The sequence below is a fragment of the Fringilla coelebs genome (assembly GCF_963513975.1).
Source record: "Fringilla coelebs genome assembly, chromosome: 13".
NCBI classification, from domain to species: domain Eukaryota; kingdom Metazoa; phylum Chordata; class Aves; order Passeriformes; family Fringillidae; genus Fringilla; species Fringilla coelebs.
This window is the reverse complement of record NC_140039.1, coordinates 15,195,947-15,212,984: the sequence shown is the minus strand read 5'-3', so window position 1 is coordinate 15,212,984 and position 17,038 is coordinate 15,195,947. Positions and strand designations below refer to the sequence as shown.

Here is a 17,038-nt window from a genome sequence, read left to right as displayed (position 1 = left end):
AGGCAAAAATTATTTCTCTAAGCTTTAAAAGAAAAAGCTAATGCAAAGAAAGCACATGATAAATCAGCACAGGTTAAACCATCAACTACCACAGGGAAAAGCTGCTGTTTAATGGCCAACCAAAGTGCAGCTGAGCTCTATGTCAACCTCTGCACTTCGGCTGTGAAGTTCAGAACTCTGCACTTCCATCACCAGTATTTGTTCCAAAACCTGCTCCATGTTGCCAGGATTCAACAAAGCCACTGTTGTATCAAACCAAGCTTGGCTAGGAGAGTCCTTTGAGCCATTCACAAAAACCCAGCCCTCTTCATCTTGGGTCTAGCACTGCTTTCAGAACTCTTCAATCCTGACTGCATATAATAAAATTATTGCAGTTTTCACCCATCATGAACTTGCTGGACTAAAAAAAGCCTGTGTGACACCTCTCCCTGGTGAGCTGTATTCCATGATATTTCCTTTAATCAAACAAGTTTAGGCTTTCAAGCTAAACCTGAAGTGATATTTTCCTCAGCCTTTCTGAAAGATACATATTCCATTTCAAGTCATAAATCCGCATTTGTTGTAACTATGCAAAATATGGGAGAAAAAAAGTGCAGAGATTATATGCAATCTGCCAGCAGAGTTGTGTGCCATGAGGAAAATGCCTCACAGGTCAAAACAAAGAAAAACACTGAGCAACAAATTAGTTGCAGGCAGTAGCTAATATGGAGATCAAAAGATTAAAATCAACATACAACGATGAAATCACTGGAATAATAGGAGCACTTAAGAAGATTAAGTCAATAACAGAGTCCAGTGCTACGAAAATAAGGTTTTGATTATACTGTAAAAATTTATATTGGGAGAGCAAAAGTAATTACAGCCATGACATGCTTCACTATCCCCGCCTTAGACCATCTTGGCTCATTTCCTATGCAAGGAATACAGTTGTTGAAATAAACAGAAATGTTATGACTCAAGTGCTCGACTCAAAAACAAACCAGGTGGTCAGATCAGATTGGGGACTGTCAAGATGGGGTCTGTAAAATCAGGACTTGTTGCAGATCCTGGAGGATATGACAGCTGGGGGGAGCAAAGGCCACACCGTTTAGGACTGGCTTTCTGCACAGAGAGCTGCACAAGCAGCTGATGTCGGGGCTGTCCCAGGCTGTCAGCTGGAGAGGAGAAGCACGCACTGGAAGGGAGGTAGGAGGAGATAAATAGCTCAAAGACTGGTAGTGAACGTGGTGGTGATGAACTCTGGTAACAGGAATGGTGTTTTTCTATCCAGCTAAACAGGTGAAGATTGAGGGTTTGGTTTTACATCAGAGGCAGAGATGTGGCAGCCTCCAAGCCCATCCAGACCCTCACAGCAGGGACAGGAACATCTCCCATAGCCATGTTCAGCAGCTCTGGGAGTCAGCCAATGGGGGTGGGAAGGGTGCCCCACCAGGGGCAGTTCATGTTCACCATGACAGACCTACCCTTGATCATGTGCATGGGGCATGAGCAGGAGTTGATGAGCCAGTCCCCCCAGCACAAACTGCCCATGGCCATGGAACACCAGCCTCGTCCATGGAAAGGCCTAGAGCTCCCCATGGAGAAACAGCTACCCTGGTGAGGTCCTCCCCACCCAAGAAGTCTGAGAGTTCCTGGTGGGTTCTGCAGTGCTCTGTGTTTTGTGAGGAAGAGCTGAAGCAGCTCCTCTGTGCACCGGGGCTGATATCACACAACTGTTTTTTCAATATCACTACCTCCAGCCCCACCCCCACCCCAAAATCACAATCTAGGCTCATACTTAAATCAAATAAATAAATTCTCATCTATTTTTACATAATTTGTGGGTGTTCTTGAACATTCAGGAAATACTTAGGTTGTGCACTGAAGTTTTTTCCTCCAGTAACAAGGAACGGATTTTTAGTCTGGGCTCTCATTGTTGGGGGGATTTTTAGTGGCTTTTCTAGATCATGTCTTCATGAATCAACCCATTTCTTGCGCCCAAGCAGCACAGCAACACTTTCACTTGTCAATCTGGGAGCCTTGCCAGGCTCTCTCTTAGCCACCATGAGGGACAGGGATGCTGCAGTCCAGCCGGTCCCACACACCCCAGAGGAAGGGGACAAGGTGCTGCCACCCGCTGCCACCTCCATGCCATGCAGCCCATGGAATCCAGCTGTGCAGCAGGTAAGAACATCTGTGACAAGAGTTCAAAAAATGGCAAAGGCAAATCTCAAACAACCTGGCATGGCATAGCCGCAAAGACTGGGCAACACTGAGTGAGGAGCGAGTGGCAAAATGACAGTGGAAAGATTGGTTTTGGAAGGATTCTTTCTCTGTTTGATTTTCTTCATTTAAAAAGGAAGTAATTTTGAAAATGAGATGTTTTTCTATCTCATTAAGGGGAGAATAATTCAAAACACGTGGAGTTTGTCCCACTTACTTTTTTGGCCTTCCTTCTTTCAAGCAAAAAAAAAGGGGAAGGAATAGGAACATGAAACTGAAGTGGGCTTCTACCCATTTTCACTGTTTTTTGTTCCTTTTCCTGAAACGTTTTCAGTAGGAAAGTGAGAACAAGGCCATCCCCCCATTATATTCTCCTTCTCTACTTCCTCCCACCTTTTCTCCTAAATAGAAAATAAGGGGAAAAAACCCCTACAAACCCAGAAAAACTTAAAAGCTCCCACTCCGTCAAAAAAAAAAAAAAGTACAACATTTCAAAACATTAGGAAGGAACATCTTTCACTTTCAGTGTTCAGAAATGAAAGGCAGCATTGCTCCATTACTGCAATGCGAAGGATGACTATTTCTGACAATAAAGATGGAGAAGAGCAGCTCACCCTTTCAACAATTTCTTCCTTGCATTACTGGACAGGTTGGCTTTGGACATGGTGTGGATTCCAAGGACTCCTCACCTGCCTCCCGGGCTAGACCAGTCTCACACCAGGAGCTAGATTTCCCTCATGATGTCTCTCTCTGCTCCTCACAGGCAGGCAGGCAGCGTTTGTGGGGCAGAAAGCCTGGCTGGGATCGAGCCGTTAGTTACCATTCCTGTTGACAGGCAAACTAGAATAGGCTCTGGCTCACTTTCTCCGAGCTGCGGAAGGAGGAATGAGCCGGGAAAAGAGTTCATTCAATTGCTTCTGTTTGGCAGCTCTGCAGGACTCTCCGCACAGACAGAAAGAGATGTGGCAAGTAAGGAGTTGCCATTTTTAGAATTACATAAGCCCATTTGATTGCCATCGAGGCACTCTGTGCAGCTCCTGCCATGGTGCCCTGCCGCTTGCTTTGCAGTGGGTCTAGATTTCAAACGGTTTTAGAAGCAGGTCAGGTACCAGATTTTGAAATTGGATTCAGGTTGAAAATGTCAATGTTACTCCTGCCATCACTGACAATATAGACCAGTACAGCCGTGCAAGGACTGTGAGCCAGTTTGCTTCCAACATTCCACTAACCACACTCCCTCTGGAACCTGTACAGTGCTCCAAAAACTTAGGTCCCAAATTAAAAAAAAAAATCTAAAAATATAAAATAAAATTATCTGCCTATAGTTAGGCAGAAACATACATAACTCAATAAAAGGAATGAAAAAATACCTTGGGAGGGTCTCAAAGCCACTGCTCCATCCAAGGTGGCCCTGCCAGGCACCATTCCTGCCTCGGTGTGGCAGTGTCCATTGGGTGACAGGGAAGCAGGGTCACCCCCCAATGCCCCCCAGGGCCCTGCAGGATAGGATGGACTGCCCGTGGGGACTGAGGCACACAGAGCTGCAGGGGTGCTGCTCCCTCGGACCAAGTATCGCACTTCCAAAGGAAGAACCTGAAAGATTCACGTGGGTAACAACCCTCACTTCACCTCTGCCCCAAACTTTGCTATCCTGACTTTTCTGTTCATTGCTTATTATTTTGTCCAGTTTCTGACCACTGCAAACTGACTTGCGGCCAAACAGCTTGGGAGCATCTCTGGGCTGACTCTTCGAGGTCGTAATTGCTGCCTTGCAGGGAGACAGACCCAAATCCAGCACGGTGGGGCCAGGGCCGGGCAGCACGGCAGCCCAGCCCTTCTCCCAGCCCAACCCTGGGCCCCTCCAGCGCACCCTGGGCACGAAGATGCAAAGCCACAGAAAAAGCTTCTCTCTCACCCTGGCTCACAAAGACAGCCCCATCCAAATTGCCCGGGTCGGTGGCTCACCCGGCAGTCCATCACCTTCTATTAAAAAATAATAGGGAAAAGAATTGGGGGGTAAAGTATTTAGAAAAATACCTATAAAAAGCAAAGCAGCATGGAAATCAAAGCCACCATTTCGGGGAGATCGAAGCATAATGCTAATAACTTTCGGCAGCTTCCACTGCGGAGTTTAAGCAGCTGCCAAGTTAAATAACTAGGAGGATCCTAGGTTATCTTTCAGCGGACCAGAAATGCCCAGTGCCGACTGCCTGGGCGGAGGCGGCCCGACGGACGCGGGGAGCCGGGCCGAGCCTGCGGGGCCCTGCGCTCCCGCCCGCCCGGGACCCACCCGGGACGCGTCCCCGGGAGCCCCTCACCGAGCGGGTCCGGCTGTCGAGGAGCGAAAGGGGAACCCCCGCCGGTTTTCGATGTCAGCGGCCGGGGAGGGTTTGGGGCTGGTGTTGCCGGGCGCCTGCGGTACCCCTGAGGGGAGCGGGCGCTGGAGAAGCCCCGGCTGACCCGGCGTGTCCCGCACGGGGCCGGTCCGGCCCTCCCGGACACCGCACTCGTTTTTCTGGGGAGGCAGCGGCGTAAAAATAACCGCAGAAGCGATCGCGTCCGCAACGGGAACGTCTTCGCGGCGTGCGCCTTCTTGGGAAAAATCCGCAAACCATTTCTCCCTCCAAATGTCGGGGGTGAAGGATTAAAACCCCACGGGAGAGCTGCCTCCACGGGAGAGGCGGAACGCGGGGCCGAGCCGGGAGCCCGCTGCTCGCCCGACGTGCAGGCGCTGCTGCCTCCCAAAGCCGGGCTGGGCCGCTCGGCCCCCCCAGAGCCTCCCCCACCCCTCCCGCCTGGCTCTCCGGGGGCACAGGGGCTCGGGCTCGGTGCTGGGCAGGCGGCGGGGCTGGGGCAGCTGTCTCAAAGTCAGTCAGTTGTAATATGCTCGCCGGAACAGCAGAAGTCGAATCGATAGAGACGGCCTCCAGCTGTGCCTAAACCTGCGATTTCAATTAAAATACTGAGCTCTGATGCCCGGGTCTTAGCTGGGATCTGATGCGTAAGGCGTGCGGCACCCGGTTTGGAGCTGGCCGGGAGGCAGCGGCACGGCCCGAGCCGGTACCCGGCCTCGGATGCACGGGAGCTCCTCCGGGCTGCAGGAAGGAGGCAGCCCCGCGGCTGGGCGAGGGCCCCCCTGCCTCTCCTCGCCCCCAGGAGCCCCGAGGCCTGCGGGACCCGCTGCCCCGAGCAGGGCGGTGGGTGCGCAGCAGCGAGCCGCCAGCTGTCCCCTTGGCCAGGGAAGGAGGGAAAGAGGGAGAGACCCGGTGCAGCAAACACCCCGGCAAGGACGAGGGCGGCTCGGGGAAGCTGGCAGCGAGCTCCCGGTCCCAGCTCCGCAGCCCTTCTTTCATCCTGCCCGAAATCATCTCGTTTACAGAAAATATTTGTTTGCACTATTAGTTGGTACTGGAGTTAATTACTCAACGTGTGAGCGGGGAGTAATATGGATAAAAGCAGCCCCAGTGTTTATTGTGTGGGTGAGCTGTTTGAGCGGTGCTTGAATAAACTGCAATTAGGGTTAGATAGAGATTAATTAACATGTGAGTGGCAAGGTGTAAAATAGTTCCCAACCCTCCACTCAGTATAATCTGCAGGCGAGGAAAAGAAGTTTGTGGAGGCTAATTAAATACTTCGCTAAAGCCGGCGAGCCCCGGGAGTGAGCGGAGCCCAGCCCAGCGCAGCCGCCGCCTGCCCGCTCCCGCTGCCCGGAGGAGGCGCGGGCTGGGCGGGCACCGCGGCTCAGGCGCAGCGTGCCTCCCCGGGGCTCAGCCGGGCTCTCCCGCAGCCCAGATCCCGGGCACGGCTTCTGCGGTTCTCCGCGGTCCCGTCCCAGCCTCTCCCCCAGGAGCGGTTCGGTTCCGTCGCTCCCTTGCGCGCTGACCCGGCCGATCCGGGCGGGCAGGGCTGGGCGGGCGCCAGCACCTGACGGATGCTCCAGGCGGGGTGTGCCCCCCGGGGCTGAGCGCTCCCCTCCGCCCGCGGGCAGCCCGGGACGGCCGCCGCTTTTAAAGTTTGTTTCTGGAGCGTGTTGTGGTTCGCAGGTGAAAAAGCCTGTCTGCAAACAGCCGCCGGCGAGCTGTCCCGGCGGGGAGAGGAGGCGCGGCTTTTGTCAGCGCCGCACAAAACCCCCGAATTCCTCTAAACTTTCTTAGACGCGCGAGGGAGGGGGAAAAATATATATATAGGGGCCTTTTCATTGCTTGCTTTACCTCTGGCCAGGCTCAATCTAAACCCTTCTCTCCCCCCCTCTCCCCCGGATAATCCTCCCCTTTATTTTAGAAACACACAAAACCAGGTTCCACGCAGCGCTATAGTGGCTACAAGTGAAAGAGAATTGAGCGCCCTGAATCGCCGGGGGAAAATTGGTTCGGCTGAATAGCCCCGGCGAGGGACGGGGCGGCTAATCAGAGCCCGGGGGGTGCTGCCCTGCAGCCGGGCCCCCCCAAACAGGTGTACGCGGGACTCTCTCAATTACCGCGTCCTCGCATCTGAGGTTTCTGCAAATCCTCCCCTCCCGCATCACGGTGTTTTAATTAGAGAGAGGAAGGAAAGAAACGCCGGCTTCCAGGCGCTATAATGTAGCGTCGCCAGTTTGGGGGGGCGGGGGGGAAGGGGGAAGAAGAAAGTGCTGGGAGGAGGAGGTGGGGGGGGCAGGACAAGGGCTACAAGGGCAAGGGAGAGTCGCCGGGTGCCCCCCGGACCAGCGGGCACCTTTGGGGGGTGACAACTTGCAGAACTTCCCCTTGCTGAACACGGGTCTTTTTCATTATTATTATTTTAATTTTTTTTTTTTCAGCAGCGAATTCGAGTCCTGGACACGACTCCCTCCGCATTTATTTAAGGCTAATCACCAGTTACCCTGAGAGGGGAGAGGGCTGGAATTAAACTTAGTTTAATTAACATTAATACACTGTCCTAATTAATGGGTTGGCTATTAATTTATACATGCTGGAGAGGCTCGCAGATAAGTGACAATTTATTAATTATCTTCCAGCTCGGTTGCAACGGAGCTGATTGCAGATGGGTTGCCAAAATAACTCGAGCATGGTTGCGTGGTAGTTGCTTTAGAAAAAAAAAAAAATCATTCTCCCCCTTCTTAAAAAAAAAAAAAAAAAAAGGAAGAAGAAGAAAAAAAAATCCTCACGCTCATTCGGAGTGGCTCTTCTAACCCCAGCAAGAACTGGAGCACTCTTTTCCACCCAACTTGTGAATCGCACTTGCCTTCTAATTTGCCACATGCAAAACGATTCCTCTGCTTTGCAAGTTGCTTTTTAAGAAGGGAGAGAGAGAGGAAAAACCCAGCTCGCACACGAGCGATTTGTGCGTCTTAAACTGGAAGGAAATTGTGCGTGGAGAGGGGGGGGCTCGTCTTCCTCTCTCTGCCCCAACCCACCGCGCTCCAGCCCGGCGCCTCGGCTTGGGGAAGATCCATGGTGGCATCCCCATGTCATTCTGCTCAAAGTGACTTCATATGATGTCAGCTTTAAATGTTCGAGACCGTGATCTGACACTCAGGAAGATGTTTGCTATCAAAATGTGACTGTGGCCACGCTGCGCTGCTTGGATGAGTCTCGCCGGAGCTGGGCAAAGGTAAGTGGTCCTAAGGCGAGCCCCGCCGCCCCTCGCCGTGCCCCCCGCCCCTGCTCCCGCATTTCCCGGACCGTGGCCATCGGTGGGGCTCGGCTGGGTGGCATTGGGCTGGGGAAGGTTTTTCTTTTTCTTTCCTTTTTTTTTTCTTTTTTTTTTTAATACTAACAAGGTCTAGCTTGCATGTTACTTTAGCGTGTTCCGCTTAATGAGCAGTAATCTGGTACCCTACGTGCCATTGTTCTTGAATATGTTCATTTGAATGTAAATAGGGAGGGGGTGCCGGTGGGGGGTGGGGTGGGGGGAGAACAAGGTGCTTATTAAATTGATTTGTCTCCTGGCTTTTCTGGAATGCAGAGCCGAGCGCGGGAGCGAGTCGCTGCTCACACCAAGTTCCCGCACGGCGGAGCGACATGGCGAGCCCGGGGTCGCTGGAGACGGTCATGCCTTCCTCCTGCCCCCGGCACGACGGCAGAGCCGCCACCGCTAACCCCTCCAAGACCCTGGCCTTCTCCATCGAGCGGATCATGGCAAAGACGTCGGAGCCCAAACCGGCCTTCGAGGAGCGGCACGGCGGGCCGGGGCCGGAGCCAGGCAAGAAGCCGCTGAGCCTGTGCTCGCCCCTGCCCTGCGTGATTCCCATCCCGCCTCTGGGCTACGAGCTGCCCTCCAAGACTCTCAACTACTCGGAGCTGTGGAAGAGCAGCCTGCGGGGCGGTGCGGGGCTCTGCAAAGCCAACTGCGGCGTCTGCTGCAAGGCAGAGCTCGCCCTGGGCCAGCCCAGCGGCCGGCTCATCAAGCCGCAGGTCATCCACCAGGCAGGGGCCGTCCCGGCCGCCCCCCGCTCCCTCTACTACTTCAACTACCTGGACGCCGCGTACCACCCGGCCGACCTCCTGCACGGACAGCTCTTCCCGGCCGGCCTGCTGGGCGCCCCGTCGCCGGGGGGGCTCTCGGCCCACCAGAAGCTTTTCCTGCTGGAGAACGCCAAGCTGGCGGGGCTGGCGGCCGAGAAGCTGCCGCCGCCGCCTCCCTTCGCCCACAAGGAGCGGCTGCCGGGACACCTGGACCAGGTGATGAAGGAGGCGGCGGCGGCGGAGCGCGGCGGCCCCCCCAAGGGCCACGCCAAGATGGGGGGCGGCGGCGGCGGGGCGGCGGAGGGCAAGCCCAAAAACTTTACCTGCGAGGTCTGCGGCAAGGTAAGGGGGGCGCCGGCATCGGGTGGGGGAACCGGGGGCGGCGGCGGCGGGGCCGTGCCTGACCTCGCCTTCCCGGCGCTTCCCCGCAGGTGTTCAACGCGCACTACAACCTCACCCGCCACATGCCGGTGCACACGGGGGCCCGGCCTTTCGTCTGCAAGGTCTGCGGGAAGGGCTTCCGCCAGGCCAGCACCCTGTGCCGGCACAAAATCATCCACACCCAGGTAGGTGGGGGGCGGCCGGGTTGCGGGAGGCGGCGGCCGCCCCTGCTCTCCGCGCAGCCCCCACTGACGGGCCTCTCGCACCCCGGTGCAGGAGAAACCCCACAAGTGCAACCAGTGCGGAAAGGCGTTCAACAGGAGCTCCACGCTCAACACCCACATCCGCATCCACGCCGGCTACAAGCCCTTCGTCTGCGAGTTCTGCGGCAAGGGCTTCCACCAGAAAGGTGAGCCGGGACGCGTCGGGGCCCTCGCCCATCATTAGTGGGGATTAAAGGCAGCGAGCCCTGCCCGGCGGGGAAAGCGAGGGGCGCGGGCAGATCCGCCGCCGCTCCCAATTACTTTCCCTATAAGCTGGGCCGCATCGCCGGGCAGTGCTGACGGTTCCCCCTAAATGCTTTTTAAATGAAAGGTGCCGGGCCTTGGTCCTAATCCAGAGCCCTCCGTTTGCCGCGGGTCACCGGGTTGACCCTGCCTCTCATTTGTGCCGTGCCAGTTGCGCGCTGCTCCGCGCTGACGAGGACCGAGTTTGACAAGTGGGACGGGGGTGCGGGTGGAGACACTTCCTAATGCCCCCCTTACCTGCGCACCGTGCGGCCCGGGCACCCTCGGGTAACTCCCTTTTCCATCTTTTTCCTCTTTCGCAGGCAACTACAAGAACCACAAGCTGACACACAGCGGAGAGAAGCAGTACAAGTGCACCATTTGCAACAAAGCCTTCCACCAGATCTATAACTTGACTTTCCACATGCACACCCACAATGACAAGAAGCCCTTTACGTGTGTCACTTGCGGGAAAGGATTTTGCAGAAACTTTGATTTAAAGAAGCACGTCCGAAAGTTGCACGACAGCGTCTCCAGCGCTCCTCCTCCGCGGGACCCTGGGCGCAGCGGGCAGAGCTAAGGGCCCGGCGCGCCGCCACACTCGGACCTGCTCAACCAGGCCAGCACTATTTATCCGAACCAGCCTTCGCTTCTCTGTCCTTTTCCCAGCGAGCTCAGCCGCCGGTAGCAAGCGACCCCGAGCCGCAGTTGTATATAAGAGGAATCTTATTTAACGGCGCGTTGCGCCGCCGGAGCGGGCCAGGACGGGCCGGGCTGGCCGCCCCCCGCCCGGCGCCAGGACAGCGCTCTTTATACGTGTCTGTAAATCTCCATTTTAAATGTACGCTCGAATAAGTGAGGAATATATCTATATCTATATCTATCACGGGACAATAAACCGGCCCTTCGCAGGTGTCTCATTTCCCACCTGGGCCCCGGCCCGAGCGGGGACCGGGCTGCATGGCGCTCTCCCCCGTGCGAGCGCGGCTTGCGGGAGCCGGGCCCTGCCGCTCCAGGGCCCGCTGAGCGCCGGAGGAGCAAAATGAGGGCGGGAGGGAGCCGGGCGGCTTCAGAGGGCTGCTGCTGCCCCCCGGAACGGGGTCAGAGCCTTTGCAGGACCCCCGGCGGGGCTGCGCGGCCCCGACCGGCAGCGCGAAGGGCGGCTCGGAGTTTCCCAGCGCCGCTTTTCGGGGTCGGTTCATTACGGCGTGTTTAAACCGCTCCTGAATGACTATCTTTCCTTGCATGCAGATAAAATGATCTCACGCTTGCTTTCCGAGTAATGACCCAAATTAAGAGAGAAAACACAGACCCTTCAAACCGCATTACATTAATCTAATCACTCCCAGCAGGCCTCAGAAACTCTTTGTGATCAGAATATGGATAATCAAGCACTTGGATTACACTAAATATTCCCTTCTCATCTCCCCCCCCCTCCCTCACTTTTAATACGCAAGTGTCTATTCCGGCCACGTCGTTAGGAACAATATTATTCTAGCGGAGAAAGGAGATTGAGGAGGCCGGGCGTGTGCGTGCTGCTCGGGCCGGGCTTGCCAATGAAGAGGGGAACGAGAGAGGCACCGAAATGCCTGGGGACGGCGTAATGGGGAGCTCACCTTTCTCCGCTTAATTGAGTGGTTAAATAGAGGGAGGCGAGGACGAGCACAGCTCGCCGCCGAGCGCAGGAACGGGACTCAACCCCTCGCTCCGGGTTTCTGGATTCATTATTAGGCTGCGATGTTCTCCAAGGAGCGGGCTGGGGGCTGGGGCCGGGGCTCCGGGCCCCGCGCTCCCGCTGTAGAGACGGGGCGATTTTAGAGTTTCCCGGGGTTTGCATTTTCCAGTGTCTGAAATAGCGTTTTGACGGTTTGAGGAGCGAAAAAGAATGTCCGGTGATCCTGGCAGCGGGGAAAGATCATAACTGAATTTGTTAAAAAAAAAATTGGGGGAGTTTTAGGTGAAAAGGAAAATTTTAAAAAGGCAAAAAATTGCAAACTCCGTCACCGCTAAGTCACCGCTCCGGAAACCCTGGCAGGGGAAAACGGTCCCGCAAGTGAAGGGGCTGCGGCTCAACCCCCGGCAGGCGGGAGCCGAGCCTGGCTCTCCCGCCGCCGCGACAGACGGGGCGGGACAACCCACGGGCCGGGGACAGCGGGAGGGACCCCTCTCTCCCTGAGGACACTGTGCCGGGGGCGGCCACGGCAGGACGAGGTCCCGAAGGACCGGAGAGGGGCGTGCGCATCCCGAGGGGCGCCTACGGAGCCGGTCCCGCTGCCAGGTCCGGGGGAAGCGCCGCTCTCTCCGCACCTCGGCGCCGGGAAGAGGTCTGGGCTGCCAGCCGGGAGCCGAAAGCGGGAGCCAGGCGCGGCTGCGGGCCCCACAGACAGCGCGCAGGCTGCTTCCTCAGCTCTCCTGATGGGCGAGAGCAGTGCGAAACCCACTCCCAGGAAGGGAATTAAGGAAGTGCGTTCTTATCGCATTTTTATAAAAAGCGGCGTTGTTGACAGAGCCGTCTGGGGGGAGGGCGGCATCCCCGTCACGGCTGAGGGCATCTTGGGGGCACCCTGAAGCGCCGTGTCCGCCGCCGCTGGTGGGCTTGGTCACCTGGCCCCTCCTGGGGGGCGGTGGGCAGCCCTCCCCGGACCGGCTGTCGCTCCGGCTTCCCCCCGATCTCGGACGCTCCGGGAAGGGGCCGCGGCGGCGCGCTCGCCACCGGCCGGCCCCGGACCCCCCCCCGGCTCTCGCCCGGATCCCGGCACACACAAGCCGCAGATCGCGGGGGAGGGGCGGCTCTGTCAGACACACACACGCCAGAGACTCCAATTATCTTCTCCCTCACAAGATGTTTCTGCTGTCCACGACTGCTCACACTTCGGCACTCTTGCCAGCAAGCCTCAATAACACAAAACCCGCACAAAAACCCCTTTCCCGGCGCCGCAGCCGCGCACACAACAGATTGAGCGGTGCCGGTGCCTCGGGGGGAGGGTTAGAGGTGCCTCTGCGCAGAGAGCGACGTGCCAGCGCCTCCGTGCTTCCCCCTCGGCCCGCCCGGCCCGGCCCGGCGCTTCCCCGGGACCGGGCAGCTCCCAGGTGCGTCCCGGCCCCGCGCCGGGCACCGGGAAGCGACCAACCTACAGGCAGCTGCGTTGCCCTTTTCCCTGCACTCCGCTCTCCAAACGTCTGAGCAACCAGTTTGCTGCTAGAAACATGTTAATTGCCAACGGAGCTCATTAAGGCATGCACATGCAAAACACAGCGAGGGAGATTAAATGGACAAAAGCGCAATAATGAACTGTCAAAAATCGGACCCATCTACACGACCAGGAGCACTCAAGAATGAGGCATTTAGAGGCAACAAAGGATTGTCTGGGACAGGAAGAAAGGACGACCTAGACTTTTGTTTAGTCAACACAATTGATTACAAATGAGAGATTAACAGGATAGCTTCAGAGTTTTTTTGAAGGAGGCAGAAGAGAAAAGTCCAATTAAGTGCACCGAATGTTAACTACATTGATTTCCACGGCCAGCGCTGGAGAAATTCTCATTAAACCATCCCTGGCGATCCCTTTTGGAAAGTAATTTGTCTCCCTGATGGAGCAGAGAAAGGGAGCCATGTAAAGAGAAAGAAGCGCTAGTTCTTGGCACAATGAGCTTAGGAGACACACTGGAAAGAGCCAAAGGGGGAGTTAATGAGCATCTGACAAGCCGCTTGGACCCGGGCCTGGAGAGCAGCGATGAAAAGATGGAATTGGCCAACAACTATTCTTTATATCAAACATAAAAAGGCCAATCTGAAACAGCGCTGCTCAAAGCTGGTGGGGAAGAAAAGAAAGGCCCCCAGTGAGGGGTGGAGTGGAGGGCTCAACTGCCCCATTGGGATGGGGGAAGAAATGCACTGGCATGTCCCTCTCCGAGCGAGCGGAGCTGCTGGCGCTCGGCACTACCCCCGGGCGGGCACGGCAGAGGGGGCCCGGCAGCCCCGGCCCGGAGGCGCTCGCACAGACCCCAATCGCCCCAGAGCAGCCGAGCTGGGTACCGTTTTAAGAAGTTATCCCGCGGAGGGAGATCACCGGCCAGCCCAAATCACGGCGGCCCGGCTCTCCCAGAAACCCGCCCTCCTCCTCCCCGGGGCTGCATTAGCCCGGCCCCTCCCGCTGCGGGCCCCCCCGGGACCGGGCACCGCGGAGCGCAGCGCAAGGCAACGCGCGTCGTGTAGACACGGCTCGCTCGGAGGCTCTTAAATCAGATTAGAGCTCGTTAATAACAATTTTGGCTTAAGTCTGTATTGACTTAGGTTTAGGAATGGCTTAGCACTTTCGCTTAAGTCAACACCAGGGCTAAATTGACGCATGCCTTTCCAAAACCGCCGTGTCCCCCAGGACGCCCAGGTGCCCGTAGGACTTGTCCTTCTGCCTCTTTAAGCCGTTTTACGGAAGTATTTGCATGATTTTAAAGTAAGCCTGCTGGGCCTCGACTGTGCCAGCCCACCCCTGCGTGCCATCCACGAGGGTCCCTTCCAGGGACGGGGTTCATGGGCCTCACCCTCCTAGGGTTGCGATCAGGGCACTTCTGTTCCTTTAGGCTCTTGCTGCCAGCCCTTGCGCTCCTTCCCCAGCGCTCATGGTGTGGCTCCTGCCCACTCTCCCAACACCTCCTCATGCCTCTCTCCTCAGGTCCCCTTCAAATTTATACCCTGGGTACCCCCAGACAGCCGGGGCTGCATCGCCATCCACAGCCGAGTTCTGTGGAGAGACTAAAGCTCCAGGGGCAGCTGCACGGCACCCGAAGGAAAAGTCGGCACGGCGAGTCCCAGCAGAGGCATTCCCTCCAGCCGGGACCGACAGCGGCCACAGCGAGGGTGACAGGCTCCCAGCCCGGTTGCTTTAGACCCATCGAAAACCTCATGCAGATGAGGCAGGTGTCCCTTCTGGGGCTGTGCAGGCACACAGCAGGGAAAGGCACCCACCCCTTAAACTGCCATCCTGGAGCGGTTACCGCGGTCACCCCATGGCATTCCTCCCTGAGCATTCCTGCACTCAGACCTCACACCACGGCCAGCTTTGCCCTAACCAGTCACCCTCCCACCTCGCCACCTTCTCAGCAGCCCTCTCACAGGTACGGTGCTGTGCTGACCAACATCGTCACCGCGGGACCTTAGAGAAGGCACGTAAGGGGAGGGGGAAATTCCCTTACTAGCTGGTTTCCACCACTCATCCTTATTCTCCAGGTGACGCTGCCCCAGCTTTTAACCCCACTCCTAGTCTACTCTTATTGCTAACCCTGCCTAGCTCAAAGCCGTAGCCTCGTGTTATTTGTATTTATCTCATTGATTTACTGCAATTGCTTAATTGAGTGAATTACGGGCAACACGTGCCCTCAATTAAAAATTAAAAAAAAAAAGAAAAAGAAAAAGGAAAAGGGTGCATTTAGACTTCTGTGCTCTCTTTCACGGGCTGCCTCTCCTCATAAGGTGTTGAAGCTGCAGCTGGGCCATGTGGCTCAGCCCTCAGGGAGCCTCGGGCGTGCTCCCCAGGAGCACAAGCAGCCGTTCAGGGAGGGTGCTTCAAGTCACCAGTGATCTTAAACTCTGCTTCAAAGTGACTCCGGTAAGAGCGTGTTTAGTCACCGAAGTACCTTTTTGTCCCAAAGCGGGACAAAATGCTGTCAGACACAGACCACAGAAAAGGTCCGCTCCCAGGATTCTGGGTGTATAAGACCGAAACAACACAAAACTTGACTTTACAAATAGTTGCATCTTTGCAGTCTTCTGCGTTGGCAGAAGAAGCGGGCTGATGACAAACTTTAAAAGAGATCTAATCCAGGGGCAGAAGTACTCCCAGCCGATGGGACAAGGAGTGGGGACCTCGCTGGACGGGCTTCTCCTCTCCCGGCTTCTCGCCGAGCCTCTCGGAGCATCCCCGGCCCCTTGCGGGCTACCCCAGCCCGCGGGCAATGCCACAAACGGGGCCACAGCAGCGGCGGGGGCGGGCAGTGGCAGCCCCGGTCCCAGCCCGCGGGGCTGCGCTGCCAGCGGCGGCCGGGAGCCCGAACACAACGGGGATGGCGCTTTGAACCACTTGGGAGGCCGAGGCCACGGGAGCCAGGTATTTTCCCACATGAGCGCCCCTGCAATGGACAGGATTGTCCTGTGAAGGGCTCGGGCGCTTAAAGCGCAGAAAGCACCTGAGACCTGCAGCCGCGCTCCCGAGGTCCCGTTAACTGTCTGATACTCCTTCTACTGTCTTCTCACTGCTGCCAGTTGCCAAGATATTTCACATAAATAGAAGCTTTCTGATTTATTATCAGCCTCTCCCTTCTGATTCATTATGTTAATGAATTGAGATATTACCAACACTGGATTATCGTATCTATCAATGAATCCAGCAAAAGAAAGCTAATTATAGAGGAAAAAGCCAAGTGTACCCGGAAACTTAATACAAAGAAACGTCCGAGAAATAGAGCAAAGCGGCTGCAGTAGTTTAAGCACCCTCTAAACACAGATTTCAGTTGTCTGGGGACCGCGACACTTTGGGTCACATAGACAAGCCTTATTCCTAGGGATTTACGAATATGTTTTTTTACTCTTAACATTATTACGAGCGTTTCCAAGGAATCAAACCCGCTGCCCAGAGCTTTGCTGGGAATCTCGGCGCCGTTGAGTGAGGGAGGACGCACACACACAATGCGCTTCCCGTTCCTTCTCCCAGCGCACCGCTCCCGGCGACGCGCAGTGCCCGCGCCCCGATCAGACCGCCCGGCACCCGCCTGTCCTCCCCCGCGCCGCAGCGAGCTCATTTCCCACCGGGCAAGCACCGAGAAACGGGGTTTGGTTGGTTTGGGTTTTTTTTCGTCCCCTCCTGTCTCCCTTTCCCACAGCCGCTTGGCTTGGCGTTTCCGCGGCTGGAAGCAGCGCTGCCCCTCGGGCACAGCCCGCACCGGTGGGGCGCGGGGCGAGCGCGGCCGCGGAGCGCAGCGCGCAGGTTCGCCGGCGCTGAACAAAGCTGCCGGCATGTGCTTCACTTTGAACATATTATCCTCCGGAAGCTTTTATTGAGCAACAGTCAGAGCTCCGTGAATGAAGCTATTGGAACACATACGAACTAAATGGGTAAAGAAAGGCAAGTCTGGTTACCAAAATTGCATTTCTCATTTCCCATTCACCGCAGTGAGGCAGGTACTTATTTACTGCGGCTTCAAGCTACGGTAATTAGTAAAGGAGACTACAATTTACCTAAAGGAAGGCAATTTTTTCCTTTTATTAATTTACAATAGATTTGTAAAATAATCTTACAGCAGCTGGTTCTGCTTGAATCTGTTTCAAAAGTGTGATGTAAATACTGTCTCACACTATTTTGTTGCTTATTAGGGCTTTCTGGTAGGTGATACGACTGAGAGTGAGGGGAAAGAACACCACACATTTATTTTTAAGATTATCATCACAGCGATAAAACTTACGGGAAGAAGTGAGCATACTTTCTATCCGTATGCGTTAAAAACACACGT

The 17,038-nt window shown here is 55.9% G+C and overlaps 1 protein-coding gene across 1 annotated transcript; it reads left to right on the top strand.

Annotated features, from left to right (window-relative positions):
• Nucleotides 1-8,204: 8,204 nt before the first annotated feature.
• On the top strand, nt 8,205-10,115 carry FEZF2 (FEZ family zinc finger 2; the record flags this gene model as incomplete). The annotated part of the gene is made up of 4 exons (XM_084214420.1): nt 8,205-8,990; nt 9,080-9,214; nt 9,306-9,438; nt 9,859-10,115. The coding sequence occupies 4 exons, from the start codon at nt 8,205-8,207 to the stop codon at nt 10,113-10,115; spliced, it is 1,311 nt and encodes a 436-aa protein (XP_084070546.1).
• Nucleotides 10,116-17,038: the final 6,923 nt, after the last annotated feature.